The sequence below is a fragment of the Stylophora pistillata genome, chromosome 12 (assembly GCF_964205215.1).
Source record: "Stylophora pistillata chromosome 12, jaStyPist1.2, whole genome shotgun sequence".
In the NCBI taxonomy this organism is placed as follows: domain Eukaryota; kingdom Metazoa; phylum Cnidaria; class Anthozoa; order Scleractinia; family Pocilloporidae; genus Stylophora; species Stylophora pistillata.
Window position 1 is genome coordinate 27,159,427 of NC_142530.1, and position 11,679 is coordinate 27,171,105.

The window sequence follows — 11,679 nt, forward strand, 5'->3', positions numbered from 1 at the left end:
TTGGTAATAAATATATAGATAAATAATTACATTTATGCGGAACAAAAATCAACTAGTTCTTCTTTTTCACTGCTTAACAAGACTAACAGTAAAAATCATAATTGACAATTTCAAAAGAAAATCGATTGTCAACGTAAGGTTATCGGCAGCAATAGACTAAGATAATTATCCTGGCTGTAAGTGTCATAAGTATAAATATCCAAATGAAATATCTAAATATATCAAAACTTTAAAGAAATTTTAAATATATGACTCCAAGTCCCGGCCAAACATTGACAAAAAACTGGAATAGCTGTTAGAATAAAGCGGCGGTAACTCATTCCATAAAAATGTAATTCTTTGATAAATCAAAAACTCTAGTGTTTTGTTTTGGTGAGAAAAGTGAATTCCTGATTATGTCATCTGCACGGGAATTTCCCATAAAGCCTTTGGGTTTCATCGCTCATTGATAATGTTTTTTAGGGGTCAACATTTTTGCAATTGAATATCTACGGTTAGGTTACGCAAAATTACATAACGAAAACGGTTAATAATGAATGCCACACAAATTACTGGCATAATCAACAAATGTACAATCAACAGTAAGCCCGAGTTCTATTCACAGTCCTTTAAAATAAACTCTACACAGTCAAATGTACTTCTTCGATTACCATGTGACTAAAGCTTGGATCAAAGACTAACAGCATATACACGTTGCGAAAGCATCCCAAAGCTGCTCAGTTATTTTAAGACCCTGAATGTCAGTCCACTCTGGGGCTTGAACCCTCGACTTCCCCACGACAATAGTCTAATGACCTCGCTGGAAGAGCGATCTCTAGGCCGATCTACATCTGGGATTTCCTATGCATGATAAATGCTCTCCAACTCTAGTAAAACAACCCAAAACATAACCCTTTCGTTTTGTTTTTCAGCCAGTTTAGAGAACCTCCCTGTTCGTCGGAGACTGTTTTTGCTGAGATCAACAAAGCATAACCTCGTATCTTTGGCGTTTCCCCACTTCACTCCAGAGGGTGGGAAGAAGAAAGTTCTCGGGAGCGTAGGAACGAGGTCAAAACAAACCTGTGCCTTGTAAAGAAACTATAGTGCTGCGTCGGTGGGGGTATTGCAAGATAATTCTTTTGATCAACTGTTTTAATGTGAACTGGCTACCGTAGAGAGGTTTTAAAGATGACATTTCGCGCGTTAGCCCTTTATTAAAGCGATAACTACCTTTCACTGCGCAAATTGTATACTTTAAACAGCATTTTCTTTACAAGAGTGCGAGTTATTTTACAGTTTCGTGCTAAAGCTACTAAACCGCAACTAATTTTTGACTGGTGCTTGCCACGTGACGTTTCGCGAGATCACGGCGTGATATAACAAGTTAATTTTCAGTACGATCGAAATAGAGATCTCATTGGATGTTTTGATGAGTATTAATACAGTATCACTTAAAGTAAAGCAACAATAATAAAATTCAAAACAAAGATCCCCGGGACATCAAAGCTTCCTGTTAATTTTTGTCCGACTCGACCGCCAATGCGACCCAATTACTGCCCTCAGCTGAGCACATGTTTGCGAGTTCAGAGCTCTAAGTAGGTAGATGTCACAAGAAAAAGTCCTTTTTCAAAGATTTGTTTAACTTAAGTATAGTGTGTGGACAGGGAATGATGCAGAAAGCAAACAAAAAACGGGAACACTGGCAACGAAAAAGCAACAGTGGTCATGAGTCAGGTGTGACGTATGCCAAGCCAGGCTTGTGCCAACATTTGGAGAACAAAACAGCTTAATCATCAAACAAAGATGCCTCAGAAGAAAACAGTGCTCCTGAAATATACCCGTAGATGAAGGAATTTCGCTCAAAAGGTACTTGCTAATATTTTTTGTTTTTAAACTTGACATACTGACAGAGAGTTGGGTGGAGGTGAAAAACAACCCCCCCCCCCCCCCCATCTTTGTGCAAATTATTTTAAATTGTGCCGAGATGTTTCCAAAATCTGGAACTAAGTGTAACGAACAATGAGACATAACATAGACTAGGTGAATTTTAACAGCATTTGTTGTGCTATGATAAGTTTATAGACAATGGATTGGTGGAAAAGGTTCTTTTAGGACTTAGCGAAACCTCGACTGCCAGCGCAGTGCATCACTTAAGCCGGAACAGGTCTGCAAAGTCGTACCCGCACGAATATCAGAAAACTTTTAGATTTTCGTTTATTTCTCAAGATTGTTTCCTTACGAGGATTTCAACAGATATCAAATCTTCATGGTGTCTCAAACTGAACCAGCTGACCTATCGCTAATCCTAGAGGAAGATCACTCGACCCGCCATGTTCTTCTAACGTGTGGTAATCCGTTGTCTCTGGCTGTGCGGGACAACAAATTCACTGTAGAAAGCCTCTAACCTGTCATATTTTAACCACAAAGTTGTCTGTTTTCGGACATTTTGACCTTCTCTCTTTAGAACAGTACATTTGTCGGCAAAAAGATCCACCTATACCAAATATTTTGTGTTCGTGATTTATTACACGGCCTGTACTGCATTCCAAATGCATTGAATTCCAAACGCAACACATGCGGCATGCAAGCTTCGGTTTCCTTTATTTTGATGTAGAAAAGCATAGCTTTCGAATTAAATCAGTTGTTTTACCGATGAATTTAGTTTAAATTTAACTTTAGTCTTTGGGTCTCGAATCTCTCTCTCATGATTTAAAAATCATACCTGAACTCCTCAGTTGCGCTCTTGGATTTTGTTTGATCTCATCAATTATAAATAGGATAAGTGGTACTGACTATTGTAAGCCTTACTGACTCAGCAATACACTTTCAAGTCCTCTTCTACTTCATTAAAACTTCTGCGGAAGCTCTAAATCTCGCCCCTTAGCAATTCAGATTGGCTTAACTTGAAAGCAACAACACAAAGTGAAACTATTAAACACGACCACAACTTTGTGGTTCAAGGCTCCGACCAAAGAAATACCTTAGTCTACACCTTTCTCGTTGTTATTGCAAGCCGGGTGCAATCGCTGTTTCGTGGATTTTTCTTCTAAAGCAAATTGGTCAAAGTGTTCCACACTTTAAAAATAACTCCACAAGCTAACCACAGCAAATTTGTTTAGCTTCAGCGAACACGTTTCCTTCCGTAAGAACTTGAATTCCAAAACGTGTAAGAATGATTAAGAGGTTCAAACTAGACTCTTCGCACTAATACAAACTTGTACAGAAAAGAAGTTGAAATGTTAACAGTAAAATAAAATATTTTTTGTCCATAAAACTGAAGATGTTTTCAGCGAAAATGAAGAAAGCATCCATGGTAGTCGTATACCGCGGGGCATTCGTTTAAAGTAATGTACGATTTGCCCCTAACATGAGTTATCTAAGTTTAACACCATTAGAATAATTGATATTTTAAAATCTTTTACTGTAGGTGCAGCACGAGGAAAAGATAATAAAAAGCTAAATTGAATCATCTACAGCACAAAACAACTAGTAGAATTGGAAAACTGAGGAGTTTCATTTCAACAGATACCTTTGCAGAACGCGAAGAATTGCTTTGTTTCTTGGCCTCACTAAGAAACAAGTCAGAGTTTGGTTCTAAAATCGTCGAATGAAATGGAAAAAAGAGAGTGAGTTTGTAGAAAAGGCTCTGGAAAATGAAATTCAGAACGATTGAAACACCTTAGTGCCCAAAATAGAAAAGGCATCGGCAGTTTATCAAACGCAAGCATCACCTCACATTCAAATTCCTCCGGCTACATACCACAACTCGATGGACTCTTTCCACCTTCAAATGCGCTGCGATAATCACTCCAGCCCACGGGAAAACTGTAATACAGGTTGTATATCTATGCCACAAGCAATCTGGAGCCAAAGAACATGTCAGCATCTCGGCAATCATTAATTCAGTGAAGTTTACAATCTTACCTTGCAATGTGTTCCATGGTGGTTTCCTCCTAAATTCCGGACCTATCTAACCGACCAAGCGTCAGAACTCACACATTGTAAATCACAATTATAATGTACTTTACAGCTCATTTATATTACAGTTTTCTTCCTCAATAGCCTTTTAAAATGATTCTTGGTTGGCTCGAAAGTAATAATGATGTATAATCATGTGATTTCAGTTCCATTTAACTTCGGTGGGTAATGAAATATACCACATAGCAAGATTTTGAAGGGGCACTGGAAGCTCTGAGACGCTCACGTTCATATTTTGAAATGTTCTTACAAGCCATTCGTAATAAGCTAGCCTATAATTGAAAAAAGTTTAGTGGAATGATGTCAAAGAGAAACTGAAGTTCCTACTTGGCCATTATATGAATGAATCCCTCGAGGATGCGTGTACTGAACACAGGTGAACACAGGCGTTACTTTAGCTACTTTCCAAGCAGATGGAAAGACCTTATTTGATTTCACTCTCTATTGAGAGATGGTCGTACGGCAGGAGTAGTAACCTTTAAAATCTTGGCGCTAATGCCATCATCATCTATTGCTTTGTGACTTGGAACTTGCCAAAAATCGTCGAAAACAGTATGATTTGCTCTTGAAGACTATGTCTATTAAAAATCAGTCATTGAAGATAACAGCGAAGTATATTAGTTGTTACTAGTGTAAACAAAAAGAGCATTTTACATAATAATAGGCGAAATTATGAGGTAAAACTCGACGCCATTTAAAAGGTCAACGCAAATTTCAAATGATCGTAATTTGATACAAATCGGACTACTGAAACAATAAACCGTTGAATAGTATAATTATTTTTGTTATCTCTTAAATTGTAGTCTACTTTTAGGCCTCTGACAGGACCACCTTGAGTTTTTACTGGTGGTTATTTTTAAGTAAAGGTGTCTATCTAACCAAACATACAAGATTTATCTGACTATTTTCAGTTGCAGAGGTTAAAGATTAACGCTCTAAAAGTTTAACCCCTCCAAGTTGAGCCTTAAAATCGGCCCTTTTGTGCTTGCTGTGTCTAACTACCTAAGTACGGGAACTTGTCAGTTGCAATGTTTGCCGGGAATTCGAGCTCTGACAAGCTGATATGACTCATACATTGGACAGTAAATTCTGTCGTCTTCCATCACTCAAATATAGGTCAAGTTAGATGCCTTGCTTGTTGTCATTGCAATTAATTTGTTCCTGTTTGTGAAGTAAATGCCTACAATGATACATCGAATGCACAATTAATTTCGGCTGCCCCCTTAATGATTATTTTACATTCTTTCAATTTTGCATCTTATTGAACGCAACGTTACTGAAATTTTAGTTACTATGGCATCAATTATTAGTTTGAACATACAATTGCGTCTCATATTTATTTCATGGATGAGTATTTTGACTCGGGGGTCTTATGTTATGGTAATATATTTTAAAACCATAAGATATGATTTTAAAGCATAAAGATGCTTGAAAGCATGATTAATTCTGAACTTGAGAAAGTTTACACCTGGTTATGTGCAGATAACTTTTCATTAAATATTGACAAGTCAAATTTTGTTATTTTCCGTCCAATTCAAAGAAAATTTCCCAAACAGGTTATGTTATCTACAAACAATCCAATTTTAACCCAGGTAACTTCCATTAGATACCTTGGAGTTTACCTAGATTATAATATTAGTTGGAAGACGCATATTACTAATGTTTCTAAAAAAATCAAGAGAAGTATAGGCATTCTGTCCAAGCTCCGTTATTTCTTAAGTTCTAAAACACTACTTAGCCTATACTATGCTTTAGTTGAGCCTTTTTTAAACTACTGCATAATTGTTTGGGGTAATACCTATCAGACAGCTTTGCAACCTTTATTTATATTACAGAAGAGAGCCTTAAGAATAATTACTTTCTCTAGTTATAGCGAACATTAAAGTCCTTTATTTAAAGATCTAAATGTTGTGTAGTTGTTTGACATTATTACCTTTCAACTATCAGTATTTATGTACAAGTTTCACAAGAAACTCTTACCTCCTGTATTTGACCCTTATTTCAATTCTGTTAGAGTGTTCCATAATTATAATACCAGATTATCTAGCAAAATGACTTATACTATTCCAAATGCCAGAACAAATTATGGAATCTTCAACGTAAGATTTCAGGGTGCTAAAGTCTGGATTTATACAAGTGTAGACATAAAGCTTCTTCCTCTGAAACGTTTTAAGAAAAACCTTAAGCTAATTCTTCTTGATAAATATTAATAATTTTTCTGGCCTTCCGTTTGTTTTTTACTCTGATATTCCTTGCTTCCTTCACCTTGTTTTGTATGATGAATGAGTGTGTGTGTGTGTATGCGTGTGTGTGTGTTGTGTGTGTTATATCTGACCCAAATAATCACATTACATAAATCGCCTAAGTATAGCTGCCCTTTTCTTTCTAGCCCCTATGGTTATTTTGGGGCAGCTAGTACTCCTTTATATTCTTGTCAATTTATCATTATTTTTATCAGTATTTTTTATGTTGGGTACAAATAAAGTTGTTGTTGTTTATATAAGTTATTTGTTGTTGTTAAATGCACGAAGTTGACAGAAAATGGACAATAAAAAATCAGGCGTTTGGCTCTAAATGTTTACGATATTTGTCTTGCACCTAAAGTAACTTCTTCGCAGATCACCAAAACATGTACACATTTACATGGAATTGAGAGGTCTAAATCAACTTAGAGCTTTCTCCGTGCTTCCTCTATAATTACATACAAAAGTGATTTGTTGCTAAGATTGTTTGTTATTATTCTTTTCTCTCTACTGTGCCACAATTTGAATTCTGTCATTCTTATTTTCCTAGTATGACGGTTGTTCGTATTGTTGTTGATATTGTTGTTTATGCATGATGTTCCATTACCCTGTGTCCCTCAGTTAGGCTTCAGTTTTAGTCCAAATTTCTTTCGCATACTTATATTTGTGTTGGACTAAAAACTAAGCCTGAAATGAAACTTGTAGCAGGTTAATGAGAGCTAAAGAATTAGAGACTGTTCTCAGAGAGAAGGTTAATCTAGCGTCGATTTATTTGACCACACCAAGACTTAAACGAGAATTCTTAGCGATGTCTGGACGAAGGTTTTTTTTTTCAGAAATGGTTTTCTTAACTTGAGTTTAGCTCTAATTTTCATAGGCTATTACTATTATGTATGAGTTCAAAAAAAAATTTCAGCAACCGGCGAAATAGTAAAAAACCCTCATTAATGTGACGTGGCTTCCGAACATCGTCAGAAGATCAACCGGCTTGCGGGATGATCATTCGACTGCATGCACGCGATCTGGGACTTGTCTCGTTAGCTGAATCATGGTAAACGAACTTATTTTGAAGCAGAGGTCAAAAAAAAAAAAAAAAAAAGTCACTAAGCTTTATCATATCTCCTTTCGGAAAACATCTGTCTTGCTCATTACCGCAATTGTTCGTGGACAGTAAATGATGGAAAGAGCAAGCGAGCAGTGTTGCCAAGGTAAAAACGCCAAAGGCAAGGAGTTCGACGTGATCGCGTCATCCCAGCGTGTCACCCCGAGTTTTGAGAGTGAGGCTGCTAATAGTTTACCACAAAACGACTCCGCAGGAAACAGCGTTCAAGAGATATATCCTTGGATGAAGGAGTTTCGCTCGAAAGGTAAGACGACGGTTCCGTAAACTCTTTTTTAGGTCAGAGAACAGGAACAGGGAGGGTGGGCGGAGGTCTGAAACAACCATTCTTTGTGCAACTTATTGGCCTGCGGAAATGTTTACGAAAATCGGAAATGAAATCATGCGAACCAAGAGATAAATCAGCGGTTGAGTGTAGACGAAGAGTGTTTGCACGCTGTCAACTTCTTGAGTGGCGGATTAGTAAGATTGTTGGCTCGTAGCTCTTGTAGTTCTTCGCCGGACAACATGGCGATTCGTTCAGATGCTTCGTCCGTCACTGAGGAAAATTTACGTAACTCCTGACATCGTGCTGTTGGAAATCCCTGTCAGAAAAAGATAGACTTCTAACATCTTTCATTTTCAAAACGGAATTTGAGATGAATACTCAAAGAGGTTGTCTGAGAATTCTGAAAGGTCCAGGTTTTTAAGCCGTTTCGTAGCTAAGACGAATCGCGTTAGAATAGAAGCAAATTATCTATCCTGGGTATGTGAAAAATTTGTTATTCTGTAGCAAAGGACTGCGCTCATGGATCTTGCCAAAGGGATTTCTCCATTGTGATTCCCTTATTGTCTCAAAAGGGTCAAATGGTCTTTAGCGTCCGTAGGACAAAAACCATTCGATCGTGATAACTAAGTATGTTTTAATCCATCCCTTCATGCTGTGAAGGGCGACAAATGGTATCCTATGTTGTTTCACCTTTCTTTCCCAAGATTTTGCGTTCTGTGGGTAGAAAGACACAATAATGTCACGATATTTCACATTTCGTGATCCATTCGGATTGCTCGTGCTGCGCTGCATGCAAGTGGCATTGTCATTCGCGATCATGATTGCGAAAGACTAACGAATGGCATGCATTAAACAGCTCACTCGTATTTTAGCCATTAAAGGTAGACAGATTGTTCCTTCTTTACCACGGAAAACAAACTCGGGGTTGTGAATTTCAGAGCGTTCAATTTCAAGGATATTCTCTGCTGTCTACATGCTTGTACACTTATGACGTGGAATTTTTGCATTCTTATGCGGATTTTGACGCTCCTTCATAAACAAATGTCTTTTTAACCGCTTTATAAAAACAAAGTTATGTTCACAAATTTGCAAAACGGTAATTATTCAAATTTTTTAGCAATCTTTGTGTATTTCTGCCATCTCTTTGACCCTAGTAAGCTTGCAATTTTCAGTTAATAGCCACTATTTACATCATAAACCTCCTTTCTCCTAAATGCAACACATTTAACGGTGCTTACTGTCCTATTTCGCCCTGTAGGAGGTATAATTTTTCTATCAACTTCTAGGAATAATTGAGAAGTTTGTCTCCTCGCTTTTCTCTGCGTTGGAATAAGCAAGGCTTTCATTGGACCTCTATCCAGGACTGTGTTTCCTTGCAGCCAATGTCACACATTTCTCTCAAAGGATTTCAGTTTTCAGTTTTGTAAGCCGAATACCCATAATTTGTATGCATGGTGATATCGCACTTACAAACTTACTTTAGTCATTGTAATCTTGCGATGAAATTTCCTTTTGTAGCTTTTTATAAACTTGCGTCGTCAAGAAAAAGCTTGCTTATTGAATTAGATTACACCTTGGTTTTTACTCAACATGATTCATAGAGACTGCTTGAAAAACTACAAGTAATTACAACATATACGTTGATTCTAACGGATGAGATATATCTGGTCCAGCGTAGATCAAACGCTGTATACAAATAGCGAAAGATAAAGATTTATTCTGTGTAAAATAAATCACACCCGCGACAGTGAGACTCTAACAGAGGGCCATTGTTTAATTTTCAAGGGTGGAGCCATTTCCCTCTATAATTAGAACTAGCAATCTGACGTGGAAAAATCACGAACAACAATTACAATTCTGCTATCTCTGTGTTTAGGAGCAGCGCAAGAGAAAGATAACAAAAAGCTCAATCGAATCATCTACAGCACAAAACAACTGGTAGAATTGGAGAAGGAGTTCCACTTCAACAGATACCTTTGCAGACCGCGCAGAATTGAAATCGCTCTGTCGCTTGGACTCACCGAGAAACAGGTCAGAGTTTGGTTCCAAAATCGTAGAATGAAATGGAAGAAAGAAAGTGAATGTGTAGAGAAGGCACTAGAGAATGAAATCCAGGAACGAATGAGACAACTCAGCACTCAAAATGCCTTTGGAAGCCAGTTATCCATGTTCGATATGATGAACGTGCAACCAAACGCGCCCCCACTTAACAAATGGATGCGCCCTATCAATCAATATTCTGTTCAAATGCATCTGAACCACGATGCAAGACTTAGGGACAAGCCGAAAGCGATCTGGAGTAAAGGACCGCCATATCATTGGTGATTGCCAAGCATCTGTTTTGGGAACAGGACTTCCTTTGGTTCTCAACCAGCATTCACACCTCGTAAATTACATTTAACGAATTTACAGCTCATTAATCTTGTTTCGGTTCTAGTTCTGTTTACAATGAAGAAACGCATGGGAAGATTCATTTGCCTTCTTGTGACGTTACGTATATCAAAGGTTCTGTTTAATTCGCACAGTTGCATTATACACGAGAAATTGAAATGGTCGTTTTAATTTTAGATTTAATACTCAGCTCGTCTTTATACAATTTTATATTCAGTTATAGAGTAATGTAGCGTATTCGCCTCTTATTGACATTCCAAACGTACTGAAGAAATCGAAAGATGGATAATAAACTGTACATGCAGAAATACAGGCAGAGATAAAACGATTAACATTGAAAAGATACGAGATACCCTTTTCTTCTCAAGAAATTCCCAGAAACCTTAACTCGTACTTTATTTAAGAGCTCCTTCAATATCCACAATTTTTGACCCATAACAGACCGAAAAGAAAAGTGTCATACAACATTTTCAGTGCAGAGCTCAAAATCAAGCTTTTAATTTGTCGGCTTTATCAAAAGAGAGTGTGGAAGCCGTGTTTGGTCGGCTTCCAGCTCTTTGATATTGCTCAACTTCACTTGAACGATGTTTTCATATCTCGAACTCAATCTGGCTGAGCTTCCAAATAGACTACAAGTCACAAACTTTACCTGCATGCATACAGCTAGTGGCATCTTTCAATTAAATCTTATGTCTGAAACAGAATACTTTTAAATCGAATGAATGTGTGCATTTTAATAACCAAAGATTAACTTATCCGTTTTTTACACATTTTTTTCGGTCTATTGTCGTGTCTCTGTGTAGTAGGGTAATTTAAGGCAAGTAAGTCTCTGCCCCCGCTAATAAGTCTCCGTTATTTCACTAAAATATTCGTAAGCGCACCCTACACCACTCGAAAAGTTTTTATCTCGTTCCCACAGTGCCCTTGTCACATTAGAAGGAGAAACAGTTTTATTGTTATGAAACGCACAGGAAGTGGCTTTAGTGGCCCGGAAAGCAAAAGCGTAGAAGCGTAGGTGGCAACACGAGACTTTTTTGTGTGTTTCCACCCGCCTACCGAAACCTCTTCGTACTTCTTAGGTAAACGATCTGCAGGATACTAGTTAGCAATCTGATAATACCCTCGAGATTTGTATCGCGGGATTGTTAGTGAGGGCGAAGCTCGACTAGATATCATCGTGCATAGGAATCGAATGCAAAAATCTTTGGTTTTAACAAAAATCTAAAGCCTGTTCAAAACTTAACAAAAAAAAAAAACATATATGTTTTCATTTCAGTTTTTTACAACCCCGCATTTTATGTTACTCACTCTTATCACTGTCCATTACTGAATCGACAGCGAGTAGTGTAGCCAATCAGATTGCAGTGTTTGTGATACAACACTAGAAGATTTATACTCATATGGTCTACGCTCCGACGAAGGGCTAACGCTCGAAACGTCAGCTTTTGTAATCGTTACGGTGGCCAATTCTTCAACTTTGTTGATATATCCAAATTATTTGTTTAAATTTGTTTCGTTGATATGACCTGGGATCACCAAATGCTGCAAACAAGCTGTACTACACACCGATGAACATTATGTTATAAAATAAAGCTTAACATTCGAACCCAGACAGATCAATTGGTGTTTCCTGTCACGGTAATTGTTTAGTGCCTTAAGTGAAATAATTGCTTTGGTAACAAATATATAGATAAATAATT

General features: G+C 37.5%; 1 protein-coding gene across 1 annotated transcript; it reads left to right on the forward strand.

Annotated features, from left to right (window-relative positions):
- The first annotated feature begins 7,325 nt into the window (after positions 1-7,325).
- On the forward strand, positions 7,326-11,591 carry LOC148719454 (homeobox protein Hox-C6-like). Its single transcript, XM_088742101.1, has 2 exons — positions 7,326-7,567; positions 9,465-11,591. Exons 1-2 carry the CDS (start codon positions 7,375-7,377, stop codon positions 9,911-9,913), a joined length of 642 nt encoding a protein of 213 aa, XP_088598227.1. The 5' UTR covers positions 7,326-7,374; the 3' UTR covers positions 9,914-11,591.
- The last annotated feature ends 88 nt before the right edge of the window (positions 11,592-11,679 follow it).

Bases quoted from the DNA above. Each gene is read 5' to 3' on its own strand.
- LOC148719454 (XM_088742101.1), top strand. From the start codon at position 7,375: ATGATGGAAAGAGCAAGCGAGCAGTGTTGCCAAGGTAAAAACGCCAAA. The intron at 7,568-9,464 runs GTAAGACGACGG...CTCTGTGTTTAG, and splicing joins GAAGGAGTTTCGCTCGAAAG to GAGCAGCGCAAGAGAAAGAT.